The 23,556-nt window shown below is 35.9% G+C and overlaps 2 protein-coding genes across 12 annotated transcripts in view; one reads left to right on the forward strand and one right to left on the reverse strand.

Moving 5' to 3' along the window:
* Nucleotides 1–1,364: 1,364 nt before the first annotated feature.
* Nucleotides 1,365–23,556, reverse strand: part of LOC115455890 (protein madd-4) — a 416,434-nt gene continuing 394,242 nt past the window's right edge. For 6 of the 11 annotated variants that reach the window (XM_037445332.1, XM_037445321.1, XM_037445327.1 and 3 more), the window contains 17 exons: nt 20,941–21,183; nt 16,783–16,906; nt 16,278–16,399; nt 15,675–15,756; nt 15,395–15,562; nt 14,899–15,081; nt 14,315–14,467; nt 13,267–13,445; nt 12,520–12,623; nt 11,759–11,868; nt 9,834–9,926; nt 8,869–9,113; nt 8,198–8,309; nt 7,825–7,981; nt 7,434–7,579; nt 7,090–7,294; nt 1,365–6,889 (listed from right to left, as the gene is read on the reverse strand). In XM_037445332.1, the coding sequence (XP_037301229.1) occupies nt 6,783–6,889; nt 7,090–7,294; nt 7,434–7,579; nt 7,825–7,981; nt 8,198–8,309; nt 8,869–9,113; nt 9,834–9,926; nt 11,759–11,868; nt 12,520–12,623; nt 13,267–13,445; nt 14,315–14,467; nt 14,899–15,081; nt 15,395–15,562; nt 15,675–15,756; nt 16,278–16,399; nt 16,783–16,906; nt 20,941–21,183 (2,533 nt within the window). In that variant the 3' untranslated portion in view covers nt 1,365–6,782. The remainder of the gene's footprint in view (nt 6,890–7,089; nt 7,295–7,433; nt 7,580–7,824; nt 7,982–8,197; nt 8,310–8,868; nt 9,114–9,833; nt 9,927–11,758; nt 11,869–12,519; nt 12,624–13,266; nt 13,446–14,314; nt 14,468–14,898; nt 15,082–15,394; nt 15,563–15,674; nt 15,757–16,277; nt 16,400–16,782; nt 16,907–20,940; nt 21,184–23,556) is intronic. The other 5 variants (XM_037445350.1, XM_037445344.1, XM_037445339.1 and 2 more) reach the window with 5 other exon arrangements.
* Nucleotides 19,068–20,900, forward strand: LOC115455893 (uncharacterized oxidoreductase dhs-27). The gene is made up of 2 exons (XM_030184684.2): nt 19,068–19,892; nt 20,224–20,900. Exons 1-2 carry the CDS (start codon nt 19,101–19,103, stop codon nt 20,677–20,679), a joined length of 1,248 nt encoding a protein of 415 aa, XP_030040544.1. The 5' UTR covers nt 19,068–19,100; the 3' UTR covers nt 20,680–20,900.

Below are 23,556 nucleotides of genomic sequence, written 5' to 3' on the forward strand. Positions count from 1 at the left end.
CAAAAGTTAAAATGCAATTTGTGGCTGTTGACATCTAGTATGACTGGCAGTCATAATTCTGCTGACTAGGGACACAGGAAATGTTTCCATTTGTGGATATAATATTTAAATTATCCTGTATCTTGGTATACGTAGTGCATTGGAAGACCTGTATCTGTCATTAACATCAGAACTAATACATAAAAATGATATTAAAGAAAATGGTAAATAATAGAATAATTGTAGTCCCATTTTTGCATTATCTTCTAAATACTATTTATATATTCTTTATTTATGAGGACGAGATTATCAGTCTTTGGTGTACCAACGCCAGAACTTTATTTATTAAGTATAACAATCCACTTCTTGTTTAAGATCGAGATGTTTGTTCTGTCACTAATAAATCTAATGTCGCATCGTAAGTAAAACAAACCGAGTAATTAAATTAACATAATATATGCCTCCTTCAGCGTTTCGTAGTCTCTGTCGCAATCAGCTGCTCGTTCATTAAGCCAATCAGCGTTGGCGCAGCGGAGCGCGTCTCGACCAATCAGCGGTGATGCTGTGACGTAGATAACTGAAGCCCTAGGGCGACGGGCGGAATCATTCCATATTTGAATCAGGCCTATTGCGTGCGAAATCGGGACTACATGTGTTGTGTTACGGAGGCCTGTACTCCTAGCGGGAATTTACTCAGTATCGTATCGAGTAAGAACGTTGACGTATTCCTCGAAAGCATTGACGTATATTCTATAGACTCAAATGTCCATATAAACTATTTGTTCAAAATATAGACACACAATATCACGCATTTATCCCCGAAGAAGTATGCTGAGGCACAACCAGTGCACCCGCTTTTCGTCAAGTGTGTTCCGACCCATGATGTCATAGGGGGCGAACCTATCGCCATATCGGGCACAAATTCAAGACTCCAGGCTGATACTGATCAGAAAAATCCAAATACCTCACTCACCACACAGAAGTCGACTTTTATTGCCCAATGTTGGTTAATGCTTTGAAATGTTTTCATACTTACGGCTCCAGTATTCGTGTGGGTATAACAGCGCAGTTGACACCAATTAGTTGGTTTAATCTATTGTTTTTAGGGCTCTAGTATTGGTAGGCATACAGAGCGCGTAAAGGAATATAGGAAAGGATATCCCAGTGCGGTCTTAACCAGCGCAAGGACCCGTTAGCAAATAAAACATTGTAGATAATGCTTTGTTGGTTAAAAAGGTGGACCTAAGGGCCTTCAGGTAAGGCACTGTGAGAGAATACTCGTGTATAGCGAGGCCCTGGGGCAGTTTCCCAGTTCGCCCCCTCCCCCCAAACTGCCACTAAGTGTGACGTCACATTACCACAAGGATGATAAATAAAACGCAACAATCCGTAACTTATTCGTATAATTCATATATATTCATTTTTATTTTGAAAATTCTTGGTACAATGTACAATTTGGACTTAACTCTTAAAAATTAACAACGCTGTGAACATCATAATGGAATGCGTCAATTTTGATAAACATGTCTATATTTTATAATAACAAATGGCACTAAATAATATTTGGTTCTGGAATAACTGTTTGGGTACATTGGATGAAAGTATTGGTGTATTTTATTATTAAGTACATAAGGTTCACAATCCTACTATGCAATTCAACTTGAGAGCTTTAAAAAATAAACCGATGTAATCTGATTTTATTGAATAAAACCATCACGCAATTCAATTAATGAGTTAAAAATATTTTTTAGATTTTGTACTGCATTAAACTCACCATCAGATGCCCGGTTTAGTCATTTTGGAGCGCATAAAAAAATTGTGGTCATATTTTATGACTAATCGTAAGCCTGACAAAGCATTTCTATTAAAAACTATTTAAATAATTATATCCTTCGTATGTGTTAAAGATACTCTTTTGTTTTTCGTGTCAGTTTTGTAATTCTAAATTCAAAAATCCACCAATAGGATCGCTGCATTCTTTACTTAAGGCGTCGATGCTATGACGGATTCGTGCGTTTTTAATGCGCAGATTTTGTCGTTTAACTGCACTAAAACCTCATTTGGTTATTGATTGAAGATGCACCAGTGGCTGGCACACATTTTAAAAATAGAACGCGACAAATGCCTGATTCAGATATAGCGTGCGAGTATGTTCACTTCATGTTTTAAAATCAATTCCTTTACCTATATAAAATTGATAATTATTGATTTTAGGTAACAACATCGGAAGGCTCTAAGGCTGGCTTGTACAACGTTACTAAACATGTTTAGCGCTATACATATTTAAAACTTCGTGCTGTCACTGTCATTCATTTAGAGTAGAAGAAGACAGCACTATATTTAGCATTAATAGTATTTAGTGAGAGGTTGTGCAGGCCAAGTGTCACATTGTTTTATTTAAGGTTGACCCCTTAGTACTTTTTTAGAATTTACTATACACTCGTAAATTTATATACGTATGTGCTTTAACGAAAAGTGTCTGATTTCGAAATATTGATTTCAAGTGTCATTTATTGGACAAGATTATGTCAAACTTGTTAAACTGACTAGCATTGTAAACAAATAAACTAAATTAATGGGCTTAAAATATGACAAATGTTTACGTCGCGTCGCGGGCGCCTTTAACAGAATTTAAAAACAATTTTATTTGAAAAGATCAAGGAAAAATTGTTTTATTTAGTAATTCCGAGCATGAATTAAAAGATATATCGTTTTTAATGTAATTAAATCTCAGAATCAGTTAAATCTCAGTATTTATCAGCAGTACTCAAAGTCTAGAGGCCACTTAGACATTCGTATATATTAGAAGCAAATATTTTCTCCTAAAATTCCTCTCCCAATTGATAGCCGTAACTCAAAGACACATGTCAATAATTGAAATAATTCCTTTATTATAGCTATTATATACAGGGTGGAGACCACCTAACAATTGACAACATATTGTTTATCTATAAATTTATTTAATAATACTGCACTAAACATTAAAATGATATTTGTTCAAACAAAGTGATATTGGCTATATTCACTAATCTGTTCCATGAACAGAGGACGGCGCAGACAGCGATGTACGAAAACGCATGCGTACGTATAAACGTACGAATATATACGAACTTATTTAAAAAATACGAATTTGTACAATTGATAATAATGCGTTTAAAAATCGAATATTATTCAATCTAGCAGTACCGGTATTTCAATAAATGCTTTGTTTCTATATCGATAGAGTTCATAATGCCTCAATATATAGTTGTTAAGCCAAAATGCCGATTAACTTTGGTGTCCATACGGCGTTGCAAGGAAACAAAATGCGAATCTGCATCAAGCCAACGTGGACTAGGGCTTGAACCTTCTCAATAGTACTTAGAGGAGGCTCGTGCCCACCAGTGGGATGTTATAATATAGGGTTGGTACTTAATTAAGTAAATAATCTCGATAACTAAGAAGTTAGAGTTGTTGCGTTCATAAACCACTATCTGCGCTCGTCTTAACAACACTTTCTGTAACAGCATATACACATTATAATTTTAAGCGATTCGTATTGCTTTTAAGTTATATCAGAAATTTCTTATCCATAACTACAATATATATTTTTAAATTACACATTCCCATATACATATAATACGTATAAGTGAAAATAAATGTACGCGTATAACATTAATTTTAAGTGATATTTGGAGGAGAAAATGTCTAAATGGAGCTAATGTTTTGCCACCGAAGGTCGAAAGACTATCCGACAAAAATACAAAATTATGGATACACTATTTCAACCATCGGAGGCAGACTTTAGCAATTTGTTTAACCAAAAATCCAACACATTGTCTAACCTTTTAGGTTATAATTAGCTAAACGAGATTCATATAAGCTCGATAGCTTAAGCTAATAATTTACTATCAAATTGTTAAACAATTCGATTAATTTAACTATGGCGATAGCCTAGTTGAGAGTGAAACGGATTGAGACGAATGTCCGCAGGTTCAAAACCCAAGGGCATGCACCTCTGACTTTTCTAAAAACAAAGTTATATTTTTATGAATTATAGCTTACCTAAACGGTAAAGGAAAATATCGTGTGAAATTCTGATTACCTGAGAAGTTCTGTGTAAGAATTTCGAAGGTATGTGAAGCCTGCTAAGCCACACGGATTGGTTGAACAAGCCCTAAAAACCCTCTTAGTAGAAGAGGCCCGTGGCCAGCAGTGGGACAGTATATAATACAGGTATAATATTAAGTAGTCTTTATAGTTTTTATAATTACGTAGATAATTTAAAAAGAGAGAAAGATTTGCTAGAAATGCAAGTTTTTTATGACATTTTTATGTCGAATTGAATTATCAAGTCAATGCAACTGATCTATTATCATTTTTACTAACGCTCCTTTCAATAACAACAACCCTTAACAACGGATCAATAGTCAGAATCAACCAATCAACGTAAGTTTTTTTTATTGCTTTGAATGACGAGACGAGCTTGCCGTTCGCCTGATGTTAAGCGACACGACCGCCCATAAACAGCAAAAACACAATCAAATATTGAATTATAAAGTATTGTTCGGTATTCCACTGCTCGCCATCCTGAGACATGAAAGGTTAAGTCTTATTATGTAAATTATAATAGTAGTCATATTTTATAAGTACTACAAACTTCATTCCGATTGGTTAATTTTTACAGTCGATCCGAAGATGGATTGATTGATCCGCCGTAAATATAAATATCCTCCAAATACCACTTGCACCACACTTCCCCGTGTTAATTTGGCAATGTTCTCTACTCTATATAATCAACTATCGTTTGTGCATCTGTTTACATACAAGAGCTAAGCGTAGCGTGCGGTTTTGTCCGTTTATTTACAACAGTATTATGGTACAAAATGTCTAAAATCTAAAACGTTTCGAGGGAGCACCCTCGGTGCGTTAGACTAGAACTATGGTTTTTGTGCTTAGTTGAAATAAAACGTTCCTGAGGCCGTATTCTCTATAACAGTGAAAATGTTTGTTACGTTTTGTGATTACTGTGGAATGGTATCCTTTATTCCAATTTCTTGAACGCGACGCGATACGTTACGTTATTGTAACATACTGTTATAATGTGGCATAGAGAATAAGGCCCCTAGTATATGCGTTTTGTATTGATGGGTAAAATAGTTGTGTGAAATCCCAGATAATACTCAAATGGTCTTAGTTATTGGATGAGCCGAAACGTAAAATTCGGTGTTTTTAATTACGTTGATATCAAGTTATATGTTTAGGAGTGTTTAGCGAAAAAAATATTACGTAATCATCAAAAGAAATAGAAAAGAAGAGATTCCATTATAAAAATGGCAATTAATATAACTTCGTACGTGTTTTTAAAAATGGTGGTTGAAAATAATCTGTATGACGTATCTACTTTAAATGTTAATGTTAAAGCAAAAAATTTATTTATGAGCATTTCTGAACACCATTTTCAATTTATTTATTTCAGAAGTTACTTTAAATGTTTAATAATTTAGGGAAGCAAGGAATGAATTTTCTCAGCATTTCAGGACACCATTTTTTATTTATTTATTTCGGAAGTGAATAATAATATGTAACGCAGATTAAAAATTTATCAAAATATAATTATAAAGTTATTGAAAATTTATATATTACATTTAAAGCCGTTTTCAATAATCGATCTCAATATTCAATCCGATTTCGAGAATGAACCAATTAAAGTAACTCATTTGTAAACTTGTCAAATTGCATTATTCTGATTGGTCCATTTTTAAATAGATCGAAAAAACCGTTTCGAATCGTTTATTGAAAATGGCGGACAATGTCGAAATTAGGCGGGAAAACACCAAACTGAGAAATAATTAACCCGTTTCACGTATACTATCATATTTTCGACAGTTTTGTCATTCAGAAAATGTCTATTCAAAAATGTTAACGTTTCCATTTCTTTTCATGTAACGTAAGAAACGGGACGTCAAAACCGGCGGATGTCGGCACAAAACATATGTCAAACAATACCCTTGTCAATTGTTACATATAAACGAGACGTAATATTGTTTCGTTTTGTTTGGCAATGTTTTTTGCTATTACGACAGAAATTGATCTAGCTAATTGCGTGTGTATTACTTTTGTTTGCTCTGTTACATTTTTGTGAGTTTTTAAATTTTAACTTTAAAGTTGGAGGCACAAGTGCTCGGTGTAGTTTGCGTTAAAATGCTTTTTTGTTGTTGTTGGCAGAGTGGGATATGAAACGTAATGGAATGGACACCATTAGACGTGACTTTATAGGCTATGGATTGAGGATACTATAATTATCTGGAATTTCACTTACACAATTTATTACAAAGAGGGTTGATTTTCCAATCGGCATACATAATCCACTATAACAACTCAAATATACTTCGACTGAATATAAACCTTAATCGTAGAGCTGCAACTTTTAATTTGTGTTATTATGAATAAACTTTATATATAATGTTGGGGTAAGTTCGAATCAGAGAAGATAGTTCATTCAAAAGTACTGCCAACCTCGACGACGACCTCAACTGCCATTTTGCAATATAAGTAGTATAATTTTTTCTCACTAATTAAGAAAAGGGTTTAGCAGTAATTTGAATCAATGGTAGAGTAATTCACGAAGTACATAACACGATTCGAATCTACATAAATATACCCAAAGATCGAACGATTGAGACCGATGGATTCATGGGCTTACCACAACATCCGTTCTTTCACCATCGTCCGATTTTACCCAAACATCCGATCTTACCCCAACATGATTGAAAAACCACCCCTAAATTACCCGTGTATCACTGTGCCACTGGTCACTAGAGTCAGTCGGTGCAGGTCTTGCAGCAGTGCGCTCGGTACCGCTGCAGCGCGCACATGTTCATTGCGCGAACATTCTCGCAGAAACGGGACGTGTCGCGACACGCTGATTCTGAGGGGAGTTGAGGTTATTTAATACTCGTGAAATGGGAGGACAAATGAGGAAAAAATTACGCATGGGGAAGGATTGGTCGGGTTAGGATTGCGCAAAATTAACGAGTAGATATTTCAAGAAGTGAGAAATAGGATTTGCTTTTAATTTGCATTTATTAATACGACTCTAAGGTAACTGTTTATAGGTGTAATAGTGACCTGTCCCGGTGCAGGGCGGCAGTACGCAGTCCCTGATGACGGGAGGGCGTTGCAGCGAGTCGCACGCGCCCGCCGCGCCGCGCTCGCGCCGCCGCACGCCGCGCGCGCCCACCACACCCGACGCGCCTCCTGCGCCCGCGCCGACCACACGCCACACGCAGCGCAACACGCGGTGCTGTCGCCCAGACCCGCACACGCCTACACACTAAACACCAACACACATCATCATCAGCCACATAAACACTGCTCAGGCCTTATTCTAAAAGTGTAACCTCGTAACCTTCACGCGAGCGGAGCTGCGACCAAATCTACATATAGATATGTATTGGCGGGTCTATACTGACCCTGGTCCAGGGCCCGACGTCCCAGGCGGCGTCGCAGCGGCGCTGGTGCCTGCGCACGCGCTCGGGCCGGCCCACAGCGTCGCACGCCGCCTCGCCCAACACCGTGCCGTTGTCCGAAACGCACTCCACGCGCCGACGGGCTATTGCTGGTAGACGAAATATTTTTACATATGATAAAATTGTAACAGGAGGATGTCTGTACATTTTTGATTGAAGAATAACTAATATAGGGTTCTTTATTAGAGGAACAAAAGCGAAAATAACAGTTTTTGGAATATTTTAGTAAAGACCCCCTATACTAGTTTTACTTTAACATCAATAATGTACAGACATTCGCATGTTACAATATTACTAAAGGAGATTATGGTATTACCGAAGCGTAGTTTCTTACCGGCCCCGCTGGCCAGACACCTGGTTTGCGACCAAGGCCCACTCCTCCATATGGCGCAGTTGTCCCCACCACACTCTCGGACCACCTTCGGCGGCGTCAAACCTCGCAGCACACACTCGTTGGTCTCCACTGTCGTTGTTGAATTTGAGGTCTTATGCTGTTGTGAAAAGATTAGATTTACTCAAGTAAAGTTGTAGCCAGTTGTGTAAAGAAGTAGGCTCAATTAAGGTGAAATCACTAAAAACCCAAATGAAGTACAATGCTAATATGTTAGAAGTCTAAGAAGTCTTCGTAAATAAAGACGGGTATATATGAGTACCTAATACCGAGCTAATGATTCTCAATTTAAGATACATTATTGTTTAAACGCTACCTGACATACAGCGCCTCTGACTTGATGTCCGGTCTGGCCGCAGGCCGCGTTGCATGGAGACCACTCCGTCGTCATCCAAATAAACTCCTTTGCGTCAAATGATTCTGTTACGCTACAAAAGATATTCGTATTTTAAATAAATTAGAAACTTAAATTCCAATCAATTTAGCTTTAGATCAATTGGCAAAGGGTCCATATAACCCGATTCCCGCCGCTTTCCCTTTATGTAGAATTTCTGTAAAATATATTATCACCAAAACGATTTTCATATTAGTACCCATGTATTGTTTTGCGTTCCCCTTTGGAAAATTACACCATTCGCCACTGTATACCATCTAATTCTCAAATAATTATAATACTAATAATAAACTACAAGCCATCATAATTAATTGTTATCAATGTTCTGTATTGTTATATATCAATTCTAAATTCTCCACAATCGAAAGTGTTGGAGAATGTTACCTTTGTTGTAACTATAGTATTTTTTATGTGTTCCATTTTTAGAAGTATTTGTGTGTTCTCTTGTTTTGCTTGTTTCGTTACCGCTTACTACGCAATTAACACTCGTGTCAATAACATATCTTTTTACTCAACTTTATTAATAACTTAGCACAAACATTTATTACTTACAACAGAATGAAATATCAAGAACACTCTCAAACATAACTTACCCAACTTCTGTAGTAGTTTCAATGTCATCTTCCTTCAAATTCTCAACTCTAGCATCGAAGTGTTTGTTATAATCCTCGTTGACTATAATAATATCGGAGTCATCGTCTTCGGGGAACACAAATTGTTTGTCGTTCATAGTAACCATTCGCGTTTTGGTAGGTGTACCGTGGTTCTGGTACATTATTATAGAGTCGACTGTGCGTTGTCCGCGCGAATTGCCGATCGTCTGGAAATTCCAAAACATCTGAACATATCAATGTTACATGTTTTTTATTTGTGGATTTTTTTACTGATTGTTACGTAGTGCTTTTGATTGAACTGCGGAAGACCTGAGCGTAACGTAACGTAATTTTTGCAGGGAATTCAATAGATCAGTGTAAGATCTATAAGTTTTAAGAATATAAATCTAGTCTAGGTTGTTGAATCGATATTTTTATCTACTCAAAAAACCACAACTCTACAAAACCAAAATAACAAAACCAAGTAAAATTATTTACTGTTCAATTAGTTAGTGCATGGAGTTACCTAATGAATTAGTCTAAATGATGACGCAAGGACCTAATTGCTCAGCGATATGAAACCAAATATCAATGAGTTAATTAAAATATTCTGTTTACCAATAAACAAGCGAGAAAAATATCAAATTAGAGATAATTTTGCCAGAGAGCACATTTATGTAATTAGGCACGTTGATTCAGCCCATTTAGAATTCAAGTACATTGATGACAAAATCCATATTCTGCTAAAAAAATAACCAGTTACTACCGTGATATAAAATTTATATTAAAAACAGACCAAATGAATTTATTTTTATTGAAGACGAAATAACGCATTCCAAACAACTGTAAACAAAACACCAAAAAACCAACTGGTTAGCTACGGGTCATGCCAAGCCACAACCTGAAAGACCGGGGAAAAGACCGGGAAAAGACCATAAGTCCCGTCTATTCTGGTAACGCCTCACCTGTAGTTGCATGACTAGGTAATGCAGGCATGGGAGGACTCTGGAGGAACTGCTCCGATTGGGTGGAAGCATCCGGGAAGACACCGCGCTCTCCTTGAATCCACAACGTCCCAAGCGGCGTGCGTTCGTAAGGCAGTGTTAGGTAACAGTACGCACATAAGCTGGTATATTCGCGTAAGTAAATCGTCGTTTATCATAAAGGAGTCGAACTATAAAGTACGTAGTACATATATATCGACGTCGAAATATAATAGTTGCTTTGTTTTTGATTATATTCATTGATCGCTCGCCATTGCGTCTTGACATGAAAACGGGTTTTGCTAATAGTCGGATGAGTGCTATAATCTTCGATATTACCTTTGCTAATCTTAAGATCAGTATTATAAATTTGACACGCCTTCAAGTTTATTGTCTTTACTTACAATCATATTAATTGCAGGTTTTATTTTTTAGATATTGACAAAATAAACATATTTTGTAGCAACGATTTTTTCCAAATGTTTGTTTTCAGTGTAGCTGTTAAAACGAAATAGAAAGATTTCTCACTTGAATTTATTGGGTACCCACATAAAATCCTGGTGATCCCAGATCCACCCCCATTATTACAACGATCAAGGATACTAACGATAAGTTGGCCGTCAAAAGCGTGCTATAAGCCAGTCATTATAATTTTATTGCTTCCATAAAATAACTCATAAATTTTACGAGCGTCATTAACTGTAAACTTGGAGTTAACGCGTTGATAACATTATGAAAATATTTATGATATAGTCATTTGTTCTCTTGAACCCAATTGGGTGGAAGAACCTTTTTATATTGGTAACTATAACTATCTTTTTTTTTTCAATTATTTATAAGGAATCTTTATGAACATATGGAGTTTTTTATTAGACAGCTTTAACTGCAAATAATTGTGATAGCATGAAGTTATTAGTAGCCTCGCGCACAACTCGACAAAACAAATTTACTTATAAAATTAAATTTGTAACGAGCCGATTTCTGTACATTATAGATATTAAAGAAATGGAATAATGGAAGTCTTTATTAGAGCAACGGAACAACAGTTCTTAGAATTTTAGTCTGTATGTTTGTACACGCATAACGCAACAACTACTGCATATAATTGTATGCAGTTATCGCTGACTTATTGCTAAAATATTACTTAAAATATGTAGGCTTTTTTATCCCGGGACAACATTATCCCGGAAACATTTTTGTACGCGGCCAGAGCCGCGAGCAAAAGCTAGTACTGTGTAAAACTATATTGATGTGAGTACTGTATTCGTTTTATTTTGATTACTTTGATTTTTAAGTATTCCGTAATGCAGATAGGTTTATATACACTATCTTTTTGATATTCAGGATATGTGCTATATATCACTTGAATAATATTAGCATTCAAATCCATAAATTTTTCTATACCATTTATTAACCTATAAAAACAATTTACATATTGGGATAGTTGACTACTTTTTTTAAGACATTTATCAAAAATGTATGCATACAAAATGTAACAGAAAAGGATTTTCAAAATCCATGCAATAATATATTTATAAAATGGTTAAAAATTTGTTTGAAGGGGTTGCTGTTAAATAATAAAAGTAGCAAACTATGACGTCATCTTCTCACTGGCCATAACGTTGCATGCGGGAGAAAGAGAAAGCGCAATTACCCGACCACGCCCCATCTTTTGCTCACAACAATATTCCAAATATGATTCCAATATTAATATGCTTAATTTTATTAAATCCAATATTAATATGCTTAATTTCATTTACGTATTTTTTACATAACAATAATTACATTACATACATTACAAAACATAGGGAGCTACCCTATTATAACCCTTATTATTCTTTACGTGTAAACGACGATTTACCCACACAAACAGTTCTACTAGACCATAAAGGATCAAACTCTCTTACCTCATTTTCGTCGTAGATATCCCTCGCTTGTGAGTTGTAGTTTGGTGTTGCTTTTGTACTGGTCGTTGCTGTTGATCCGTACAGCGTTTCTCGTACTTTATCTATTTTACCTTCAAGAAATAAATAAACATTAATGTATACTTCAATAGTTTTTCTTAACATCAATTGTACTACAGTATATATTATCTTTTTATTTCCCCTTACCTGCCAGCTCGAGCTGGCTTCTTTGGTTTATCTTGTGCCTTTTTTTTACTAATATTACATTATATAAATTATTTAAATGTAATTTAGTAATAGTAATTATTCTTATAACTTGTGTTTACGTTATAAATAAAGTATTTTATTGTATTTATTTATTTATTTTGATTTCATATGTTTACGCGAATGTTAGACATTAAAATTGAATTATTTTTAGGATATCCGAAAAATAGTTTAATTTTGATTTTATTGTGTTTATTATATTTTACTAAAGTACGAAATTTATGCCCGATATGGCAATAGGCTTGCCAACTATCACATCAAGGAAACACATGGCGAAAAACAAATGCACCAGTTGCGTCTCTGCCTACCATTTAGGGAATAAGAAACTGGGTCAACGATAAACATAATGAATGAATCTTATGCACTAACAAATTTGTTACTTTATAAACAACTGCTCATTTATTATTTATTAATTCATTCAAGGAGTACAAATTTGATATTAACGACTGTCTGGTAATTTGTGGCCCATTGTCTAATAGGTCATAGAAGTAATAGCTTACCCTTCTGCCTGTTCTTGTATTTCTTCTGGTCGCCTGGTCGCTGCTCGTGCGACTGGTCGTCGGAGGCGCCGCCGATCATTGCACGGTACCGCCCGTCTGCTCTACTGTTAGTGCAGGTTTATCAATGACTATCTTGAATGATTCATAGGACTCTTACTTTCACGAATCCGGCTATCAGTCCCAGTGCAGTACCCCATCGCAATATTCATCGACTATCGTACATAGTAGGTACAATCAATTACAAGACTGATGGATTTAATGTAGAGAAACTGGAGATTTTAAATTAGATAGAATTGCCTTCGAAGGCTGCTTCTATGATAATATTTTACATAAGCTAAGTCTGCCAAATGCCATCAGTAATGTTGTGGCTAAGGTTATTGTCAAATGTCTATCATCGCTTTCAGGCGTAAATTTAGTGAAACCAAGATCAAATCAACCTTACAGTGAAGATGCTATATAAATTTGTAAGCAAGCTAAAAAGGACATATAACGTTTCCTTTTCTGTTAAATTAGTTGGCATAATCTTGTAGATTAAAAGCGTCTAAGCTTGTACATTCAATATGGATAAAAAAGTTTAATCTCTATTGCTTAATGAATGTGGTCAAACAGCGATAACTCATGATTTAACAGTATCAGCCCTGTATTATATACTGTCCCAATAGTAGAGGACGCCCGTGCCGAACTAGGGGACAGTATATAATACAGGGCTGATATTCTATTATTAATATATTAACACACAGTACCGACCTGTCCGACAGTGGCGAGGAGGGCTCGTCCAGGGCCTTGTGCCTCTCGATCTCCTCGCTGGAGGGGAACTCGCCCGGGCGCGGCTTCACCACGAGCGTGAGGTTGGCGCTGGAGCGCCCCGCCACACACGTGTACACGCCGTGGTCGCGCAGGGACAGGGACGTGATGCGAAGCGCTCCCTAATATGGATAAGATATTGCACACTTTAGCAATACCGGATTTATATTTTTTATGAGTGTAGGCTGCTTTATTTTCGGCGCCCCATGTAGGTCGGTTGATGTATGTACTTAGTAGTTTTCCATTTGTTTGTATTATGGAAGGCACTAAAGTTAAGTAAACGAATTATTAATTAAATCGCGTGAGCGTCCTTTGAAATCTGCCGCCACAAAGAGGCTGCCGCCCATAGACCGAGGCCTATACGGCCTATTTACAAATCCAGGACTGCACATTTGGCATCACACACTCTCTGTCAGCTTACTGTTAACTATACCGTAATTAAAATTGGCAGCTATTGAAGTAACTTTTAGATGGCAATTCATTAGATTTCGGTAAGTAAATAACGTCTACTGCCTTGAATTTACATAATGAAATTCTTAACAATAATTAAAGACATACAGTGAAGACGTAGATGAGTAAGCTTCTATATGTAACGTAAGTGAGCATTAAGAAAGAATTTTTAAATTCATGAGGTAATATTGAATTAAATTTAATAATAATAATATCAGCCCTGTATTATATACTTGCCCACTGCTGAGCACGGGCCTCCTCTACCACTGAGAGGGATTAGGCCTTAGTCCACCACGCTGGCCTAATGCGGATTGGTAGACTTCACACACCTTCGAAATTCCTATAGAGAACTTCTCAGATGTGCAGGTTTCCTCACGATGTTTTCCTTCACCGTTAAAGCGAACGATAAATTCACAAAGAATACACACATGATTTTAGAAAAGTCAGAGGTGTGTGCCCTTGGGATTTGAACCTGCGGACATTCGTCTCGGCAGTCCGTTCCACACCCAACTAGGCTATCGCCGCTGTTTATTAAATTTACCTTTTTAGAAATCTTGTATTTCTTGGATTTTGATATGATTTGATGGTCTTTCGCCCATTGTATCCTCGTTCTGTTGTATCCTTTCACTGGACACTTGATCTTCACTTGGGTTCCGTAGAATATCGTCGCGGAACCGCCTACTTTTACCGTTACCTACAAGCATGGTTATTATTTTGATTATGCCATAAAGAACATAAAAATATTAAACATTACAAGATGGCTCCAAAGTAATGTCTTAATGTAGATTAGATACCATTTTGTTGGAATCGAAAAAATTTACTCTTTTTTCATGGATAGTTGAGTCCTAGGGCTTGCTTCCCTATATAAATTATTATGAATAGTAGCAAGCACGTAATGCACCTCGTCGCATTTATGACAATTGAAATTGGCACACGGAATACCATTCCTCGCTAATTTCACGAAGATAACGTACCTCGAACATGTTAAGAGTTTACACTCTCATATAGACTGAGTTGATGCAAGTTTGAGTTTGTTAATCGACTATGTTCTCATCAGTATTCCCCTACATTCTTTTTTATCAGGTTTGATGAAGAGCTTATAGAACGAGTCATGTCTCTACGCACCTTCTTTTTCTTAGGATCGTGCTGAATATACGAAGAGTTGGCGAGCGATATCTCTGGCGCGGCGGTGTCGAGCAAACAGGGGCGCGTGTTGCAGGGCTTGGTGTGAGCGGGGCGCGGCGCGGCGCACAGCGACGCCGGCCGCTCTACCACGTGGGACTGCGCCATTATCTGCTTGCACTCCACCTGGTATGCCAAAGCAAGTCAGGTTTGAGAGATGTCAGCAGGAGCCATACACTTTTAAGGATTAAAGCACTTCGTAAGCAGTGGTTGGTAGCACCACAATACAGACAGTCATTGAATGAGATTTATGCGAGAAACTTACCATTTAATCAGAACAAAATCTTAATAATCCACATCAAACATTCTAAATATATTAAAAACCCAGAATCCTACATTGGTTTAACGCAAGATTTGACATCTTGGACAACAACTTTACTGTCCTATATGTTTATGATTTTATATAATAACAGGCCAAGCTAGTGAACGAGTAACTGACGTCTCTCTGCTTGACTCCGCCGCCGCAGGTCTTGGAGCACTTGGTCCAGTCGCCAGCGTGCCAGCGGACTGGACAGTCCAGCACGTTGCAGTACTGACGGTCGGGCGGCGGCGGCTGCGGGCACATGCTGTTAGGCACCACTACCGTGTTGGTCCCGCCGCGGGTCACCTGGGAATTACAAATTTGTTTGATTTGAGTTGATAACGCCGGCATGTTGACCGAAGCGAGGGTTTGGTATTCGCAATTTTTTCACGAAAGTCCAATTGGATATAACACAAACCTCGTGTATGCAGGTGACCTCTCGGGTTTGTATTCCGATGCCACAAGATTTGGTGCACTGCGAAAACTCAGTGTAGTTCCATCTGAAAATAAATGTTTAATTACATTTTTATACTCTCACCTCCTATTAATTTTATACGGCTTGACTTTAGTTGATATAAGTAATAAATATACGTATAATTTTTTTTTAAGTCCTTGTCAGTTAATATTTTTAATTAGTCAACTAATCTGTGTTTTATCTCTTCCATTCTCTAATTAATTAATTACCGCAAAATAAATTAGCGAAACCATAATTTGAATATTGATTAATAAAATGTATTGGTGGAGAGATAATGGCCATTTTAAAAAAATATCATTTTAATAAACGGGTCTATACCCTCTTAAAGAAACAAATATCGTACAGCCTCTATGAAGATATTTTAGCTCATTCAGATATAAGAAGATGAAATTTTGATGATTGCTGCGCTTTCGGATGTTTAGTCATGTTTCATTTAAGGGAAAATTAAATAACACCCCATCCGGGGATCCCATCAGAAACACCTTTGCGGTACTGTAAGCAAATAACTATAATACAGAATTAAGATATGAGCTGTTAAAATATTACCTGGGTGGACAGGGATGGTCGTTGCAAGTCCTCACTCTGTTCTCTGGCTTCGTTAATGGATCACACATGTACGGTGATGCATTCTTTCCATCTTCATCTCTTACGCATTGAATTATTAGTTCCTAAAATATAAAAACTTTGAAGTGGTTGGTAATAAAGATGTTCTTTTGGATTTGGAGCATTTTCGCTATTGATCTTGTTCTATTGGAATTGTTGATGACTCGCTCTTTAAATTCCACACACATACACATCACGCATTTATCCTGATACGCAGAGGATATCCATATAATGCAAAGGCACCCACTTTTCGCCAAGTGGGTTCGGTCCCATGTGTGATAGGGGGCGAGCCTATCGTCATATCGGGCACAATTTCTAGATGCTGGACTGATTTGGATCAGAAAAAGCCGTTTGTCTTTATCCGCCTTAAATAATTATGATGTAATGAATTTTATAGGCGCTAGGGTTTCTATTTAGTCCTAGACATTTAAAATGAAATATACAATACCTGCACGCCACTAAGGCAAGACGCGCTGCAACTGGTATAACCTTTCTCCTTCCAAGAGTAAGATTTCCCGGGGGAGCCGGGAGCGACTCTAATGTTGCTAGACGTGCCATATATCAGCGACCTGCTGTGAAGAGATGCATTATGTCACTGGGTATTCTAGCTGATGTACGTTGGAGTCCATCTTGGAATAATAATCGTATTTTTCTCGAAAAAATCGTGGCCTTTACCTAGTGAGTCTAGTTCTTAACTTCTGGGACCCAGGATTTAGTTGTATTATGTGATGAATATACAGATATATCCGACAGTATTAAAGTTTGTATAATATTGTTAGCATAAAATATTTTAGTGAGGGTATCTGTTCCACTTTTTGCTTTAAAAACACTGAACGTTTGACAGACCGATTCAGTTGGTTGTTGACAGTCGAGTCGGTTGGTTGGTGAAGTATTTGTAAAAGTATTTCTGTAGTCAGTGATATTTATGTTTTTATTTTAACTTAAATCGAATTAGTTTTCTAACAATATTATATAATTTCAGCCCTGTATTATATCCTGTGCCACTGCTGGGCACGGACCTCCTCTACTACTGCGAGGGATAAGGCTTTAGTCCTCCACGCTAGACTACCGCGGATTGGTAGACTTCACATACCTTCAAAATTCCTATAGAGAACTTTTCAGGTACTAGGGTTTCCTTTTAATAAATATCTGAATGTCTTTACAAACATAATGTAAGATATAAGAAGTATGGTTTTTTCTTCTGCTACGATTACCAGATCGATCAGTAAACTGATCAACAATCGATCTTTTGTATCAACAAATGTTCTTAATTACTGATTTATATAATCGCGTGAGGAATTTTATCAGTTTATCAACTTTTTAATAACAACTTAATAAACGGATCAATCAATGGACTCAGTATTTGTTTACTGTTAATAAAATTATTATTATGGTGGTCCTCAAAATCTGTCAGTCATTCCCATATTCTCTTGCTAATCATTCCCTCGTTCGCTAATCTATTCTTCTATTATTTCTCTTTTTATTATGTTATTTTCATTTAATAATTGAATGTTACGCGGTCCTACCCTAGCCGATGCCATCCGCAGTATTCAGAAACTTTTGGCTGCGCAGGCAGTCTGAACCACCACGAGTATTCTATTATTCTCTATTGCACTTAGTTAAAAATTGACCAAACTTGTATTCTGTAATTATTGCTTACTAGCTTTTGCTCGCAGCTTCGCCCGTGTGACGTCGTTTTATAAAAGTCCCGCTATAGATTTTCCCAGGATAAAAAGAAGCCTGTAACCCTCACAGGGTCTTACACTATCTCCATACTAAATTTCATAAAAATCGGTACAGTAGATTTTGAGAAAATCTATAACACACAGATAGACAGAACTTGACTTTGTTTTAAAATATGTATACCTCCAACAGTTAAAACTGTAATAAGAGCGTTTCACATGTAACTTGGACCTAAAACTGCTCAATGTAATATCGACCGCTTCTTTCGTTATTTCTTTCATCTCCACGTTGTCAAGGCCATATTTTTAACAGAGACTAATTCGGACCACCGGAATTTTCAGTTCGTTCGAATACACAGACGGAGTTGAAACAATCGAGTTCCTGGAACAGCTTTTATGGCGGTCAATATTGTATGCACGCTCAGAATGTACTATTTGAGAGCTCTCTAACATAGTGGACTCGCTAATCTGATCAAAGGATGGCTAGCAGTGTTTCAAGGTAAATTTAATAAACACAGAATATTGATGCGAATATACCCATCTAAATGAAATTGAACAATTTATTTATGTCTGTGAAATGTTAAACATGCTTTAGAGTTAGTCAAATTTTCATTCTGTCACCAGTTCGGAAAGCAGTTTCCACCAGAGAGGAACGGTTAAGAAAGTCTAGTATTGATCTTTTTAAAATCAGTTTAAAGATGTAAAGTGGGTACTTTATATAATGCACAAAAAGTCATATTTAGTTAAGAGCAGATCCTTGATTAACTTGCAAATAAATGAAAAATTCAGTACAACCCTGTCAGTCATCATAAAATAACTTGATATATATTTTTTCCAATATTCAATAACTTATCATATTAGTAATTAGATTATGTATGCAACAAACAGCATTTCGATTAACAAATACGAAAACTATCACTATAAAATTAACAGCTTAGATTTTCATACCAAATTTTATCATTCAAATTCTACATATTCGATACAAGATTATCAAGACCATATGAACTGATAAGAGTTATCAGGAGTGATTAAAGAACACTTCATCAGTACTTATCTATCGTCGCGTACTATCGGAAGTGAAATTATGTCTCTAGACGTAAATATTAGTGAACCTGATGAATTCAATTGTATAGAGCTGCACACTTGTATTGAAGAAGTAGCTAAGTTGCGAGGAATCGAAGAGTTTGTATATCACGTTGATTATGCTTGCGAGAAAGGAGAAAATTACATAGCAAATATATTCAGAGTGCTTATCAGAAATGAGGTTAGTAAAATAAGTGTTATTGTTAAGACATTAGTGAACACTGCAAGACAGGAACTGTTCCATGAACTGCATAAAAGAGAAGCTAGTGTTTACAGACAAGTGGTGACTAAATTTAAGCAACTACAGGAATGTTTGGATGAAGAAGAGCGGCTTGTTATGCCCGAATGTCTTTATTCCAACATGGAAAAGTTAAACGAGGTAATTATTTTGGAAGATATGCTGCAAAAAGGATTTGTACTTGACATTAAATTCGCGAAATTTGAGAATTTAGAAGTTAGCCAAGTAGCGGCTGTGATGTCTGAATTGGCCAAATTTCACGCTCTGTCTTTCGTGTGTAAAGAAAAAGATTTAGAATATTTCACAAAACTTAAATCAGAATTCCACGATATACAATTCCAAAATAATTTCTTAAATAAAAGTAAATTAAGATATTACTTTTTCGAATCGTATGAAATGTCGGTGAAATTAGTGACAGATGCGGAAGCTAAGAAGAAATTAGACAAAATTAAGAGTAATGTAGTGGACATTTTACAAATGTTTGTCAAACCTGGTCAACATAATGTGCTGTGCCATGGAGATTGTTGGATAAACAATATGCTGTTTAATTACGAGGTAAGCTGACACAAAAAATACTTTATTGTTTTTAAATTACAGACTTAATTAGCTCCTGACTATGGTCCATAATCTTAATGCGTCAGAAGAATAAAAGAGAAGAGGCTTTGCGTCAGCTGTCATCAATCTTCCCTACTAATTTATTATTAGAAATGAAGTAATTGATTAATTATGTTTACTCATTTATTCTCTTACAAATAATATGTCAAGATTAGTAATATAGGAACAATAAAACATTTCCAGTTATTATCCATCTACCATAATAGTCCATTAACGTGAATGGAATCAGTTATTACTGATATAACCTTAATACGATCTATTTCTGTTACAGGAAAACAAGACGACGAAAGTATGCTTCATAGATTACCAAACGTTGCGATACTGCAATCCAGCTACTGATATCGTCTATTTCATGTATCTATGTACGGATTCGAAATTTAGATCTGAACACTTCAAATATTTACAAAGCGTGTACTATGAGAGTCTAAAATCATTTCTATTGAAATATAATTTAGATGTGACAGAATTGTATCCTTTAGTAACATTTCAAAATGATATTAAACATCATTTGCCGTTTGGTCTTTTGGGAGCACTGGTGGAATTGAGAATTATTACTGTACCAGAAGAATATGAAGCTATATTGAATGGACCTAGGGTTGAACCAGAATCTGATTTACAAGAAGTGCCAAGAGCGGTGGAGTATCTTAAAATTAAGGTCAACGATGTCGTGCAAGATTCTATCGATAATGGTTTATTAGAACAACTTATTGGGTTAATAAATAACTGATAATATGTAAAGTACTTGAGTAGTAATATTATTTCGCATTATGTCTTGCCATTCACGATAAAATAAAGTTTAAATAACATTTTCAATATAGCTCAGTCGGTATGTTAAGTTTTAAGTATCTGAATGAGTAGTTTTATATAAAATTAAACATTTTATATCAAGATTTTTATAAGTTCTGTACGAGAATAATTTTGATGATTATAGTGCATTAGAAGGGTTAATATTTATTTTAGTTGGTCTAGAATGTTAATCTCCACAAACCTGTCAGCTCCACTATAGGAAGGCGCGCTGGAGTCTCCGTATGAGGTCCCATAGGCCATGGAACATGGTTCCATAACGCATCTCTCCGTTTCTTCAGCTGGCTTGGGACCCATACATTTGCTGTCTGGCAGCTTTGCTATTGTTCTGCTGAACTCCAAAAATATCTTACAATGGACTTCCTTTTTCCTCCATCCCTCACCGCAAGTGACGCTGCATGGACTCCACTCATCGTCTTTAATGTAGCTGTTGGAAATGTATTATTTAGATTTTGCTAAGTCTTCCATCACCATCTATACCTACAAAATTTCTAGAATCCACACAAATCTCTCAAAGAGGTACATGCGAGGTGCTTGGGGTAAATACTAGAATCTTATTAGTATATTCTGGCTGGTATATGTAGATATATGCACCAGTGTGTTATTTTAAGTGCCAATCCAACCTAAACCTGAGTTTAGTCTGTTTCACTGAAAAGTAGAGTATAAAATGCATTGTACTTTTGTAAATTTTGAAAAATATGTAGCAGTGTCAAGTGTCCGTGCCAGAAATGTTTCAGTAAGAGCAGTGTAGGAAAGCAAAGAAAATAATGTTGCAAGACAAGATTGTTCAGGTGTAGTTATGTGCAGAGAAATTTAAAATTTATTGTGCAGTGCAAAGAGTAGAAAATCGCAGATCACGGTATGGTTCAGGTAGTGTACAAGCGGACGGCACGGCGGAGCAACTGAGAACTAATGACCTGAGCGCAGTTCAAACAAGATTTTTCTAATAATCTCAAGAAAAGCACATTGTTCGCATTGCGAGTAAATATTTCACGAAATGTTTGTTCTCTTACTCGCTATTGATTTATGACATCTCTACTACTTCATCGTTTATTTTGAAACTAAATACAATAAATATTATCAATTTTCATGTCTTACCTATAATAATAACAAGGATAAAGTCTGTTAGTCATATTTACGAAACCAGGATACGAAAACTTTTAAATTTACTTTATAGATTTGATAATAAACCGATAAAGTTTATATCGAATTCAGATTCGCATAAACGCGTTTCAGTCGGATCTTACGGTCCGTTTAATTTACGTTTCATTATAAAGTCTAACATTTTATAGCTTTATAACCTTTATCTTTAAAAACACTATGAAAGGACAGTAATTAAAGATTTTAGAAGTTATGGAGACCTATAATAACATCAGTAGAGCAGGCCTATGCTCAGCAGTGGGACAGTATATAATACGTGGTTGATAATATTATAAATGACCAAGGGCACTATATAATACATAGTTGGTAGTATTCTGATTACCCTTAAGAGTTAAGACTGGAATAAATATTGTCATTTAAAGCCACAATTGGAGTAATTAAATTTATTTAAAACTTCTACAAATTGCGTACTAACCTACTAATTCAGTTAATATACACGTGTCGTCCATTTGCACGCTCGATGGTCCATGGTATATGAAATATAATCGGGATAAAGGATATAAACAAAAACTGTGCATATTTACTTTATTCAAAGTGTACGTTACTCTGTTAACTTGTTTGTTTGAAACACTTCTCTAGTTTCTAGACGTTGGTCCATTGTCACAAGGGCACAAAAGATCTACGCTATCACAAACTTGCTCGAAAAACGTCCATTGTTTTCGAATTTTGTCAAGAATTTTTAAATATATAATTCGGTTTGAGAAAATTCGAAAATTATGCAAGTTAATATTAATTTAGTATTAAGGTTAAGATGTTTTCACTGTGTTTGTTTTGTTTATAATTAATCGATCGAATTAACAATTTGTTGGTTATTTATAGATTGTAGAATCATTCGTGTTGTTACGAAATATAAAGGCATTAAATACTGTTTTAGGTCCAATCAAGGTAATTATATTATGATATTATATTATGGAGTTTTATCTATTAATATATTTTCAAACTTCCCTACTTGGTTAACTATCTATGAAAGAAAGAAAATAAACGGTGTTGTACATCTATTCTTGTTGTAAAACATTTTAATTCACAAAATACCATAGAGAACAGCGACGCTTTCACAGCGTCACTGGCTCACTAACACCCGCTTTCATTTTATTTAATTAAAGGGACTCCTAATGGTAAACACACATCTAAACAACGAAATATCGAATTACTTTGACACGTGCTAGAATTTTTTCAATTAGAGCATAGGATGAAAAGAGCCATTAACCCACATAGTGCCAAAGTAAGTAATCATCGAAATTAAAAGTCAGATACACAAAGTCACAACAACAGATTCTACAATCAAGGACGTTCCCGAGCAACATTTAAAGCTAAGGAAAATAAATAAAACAACGCAGTATCTGGCAGCCACTGGGCATGTGTGTCAGATGGGGGTCGTCATAAATGTGTTAATGTAAACGTGAATCATTTAAAACTGACTGATCTCAGTACAATACCTTACATACAACCAGCCACAGGCAAAGAATATTTTGTAATTGCTGAAAGAGATCACAACGTAACACTGAGCTCTGAGTTACAGCACATATTAAAGGGAGGTGTCTGTACATTTATGGTTCAAAGTTAGTGTTTCTGCGAACTAGAATGAAATATTTAGTTTTGACAGAGTAGGGACTTTTAAAGTTGAAAATTTGTATTGATG

This window comes from Manduca sexta, chromosome 5 (assembly GCF_014839805.1).
Source record: "Manduca sexta isolate Smith_Timp_Sample1 chromosome 5, JHU_Msex_v1.0, whole genome shotgun sequence".
NCBI lineage: Eukaryota > Metazoa > Arthropoda > Insecta > Lepidoptera > Sphingidae > Manduca > Manduca sexta.